General features: G+C 42.9%; 1 protein-coding gene across 1 annotated transcript in view; it reads right to left on the reverse strand.

Moving 5' to 3' along the window:
- The window catches only part of ERLIN1 (ER lipid raft associated 1), an 18,972-nt gene that overhangs the window by 10,376 nt on the left and 7,781 nt on the right, over positions 1-815 (reverse strand). Inside the window, 1 exon segment of the mRNA XM_009332772.1 lies at positions 679-740. Within this exon segment, the coding sequence (XP_009331047.1) occupies positions 679-740 (62 nt within the window).

Below are 815 nucleotides of genomic sequence, written 5' to 3' on the forward strand. Positions count from 1 at the left end.
GCAGAGGTCCCCTCCTCCAGTGCTGCTGGGATTATATGACTTCAAAGAGCAGAGTAATTACAGCAAGATATACTGCACGGTCCTGTTTTATGATCTTTGTAAACAAATGAAACAGTAAAGCCTGTCCAGGACCTGCATGCATAGTAACAGATACTACTATAAAGTGAAAACAAGTATCATTCCCACAATTATAACATGAATTCACCCTTCAATGCCTCAGTAACGCTAGCATTTTGCATTAACATATGGTGGTGAAAAAGCAGCTGTGTGGGTCTTCGGTTTGGCAGCTAGTGAAATAAGAAGGTAAGAGGCTCCTACGCAGGCTTTGCTTTTGTACTTTTCCCAGGAGCTGAGCTGGCAAACACCTGGGGGCTTTGTCCCATGTGTTTAGTTTCACAGGTGGTCTCCCCTTCAGCAGCAAGACACAGGACTGCCTGAGCACCCGTCATGTTTCCAAATGTACAGCGGAGAAGCAATCCTAGAATTTATTTTCATCTTTGCAAATCTGTGGCTCTTCAAAAAGCTTGCAGATACATGCATGAAACTAACTGCTGCGGTACTGGGAACCATAAGGATGACAAGACACAGAAAATGGAAGTCTTGCAAACCAAGATAGAGAGGCTACAGGAGGAGTGAAGACAGTCACAGTGCTGCTTGTTGAAACAGGACGGGAAATACCTGCATACGGTGCCAATTTATTCACAACTTCTATTCTGTCAATGTAGATCATAACACCGCCACTGTAAGTGAAAAAGAGAATTAATGAATTATTACTGCAACTGTTAGCAGTGGTCCATATTTAAAGCAAAGTCTCT

Source organism: Pygoscelis adeliae, unplaced genomic scaffold (genome assembly GCF_000699105.1).
Source record: "Pygoscelis adeliae isolate BGI_AS28 unplaced genomic scaffold, ASM69910v1 Scaffold139, whole genome shotgun sequence".
In the NCBI taxonomy this organism is placed as follows: domain Eukaryota; kingdom Metazoa; phylum Chordata; class Aves; order Sphenisciformes; family Spheniscidae; genus Pygoscelis; species Pygoscelis adeliae.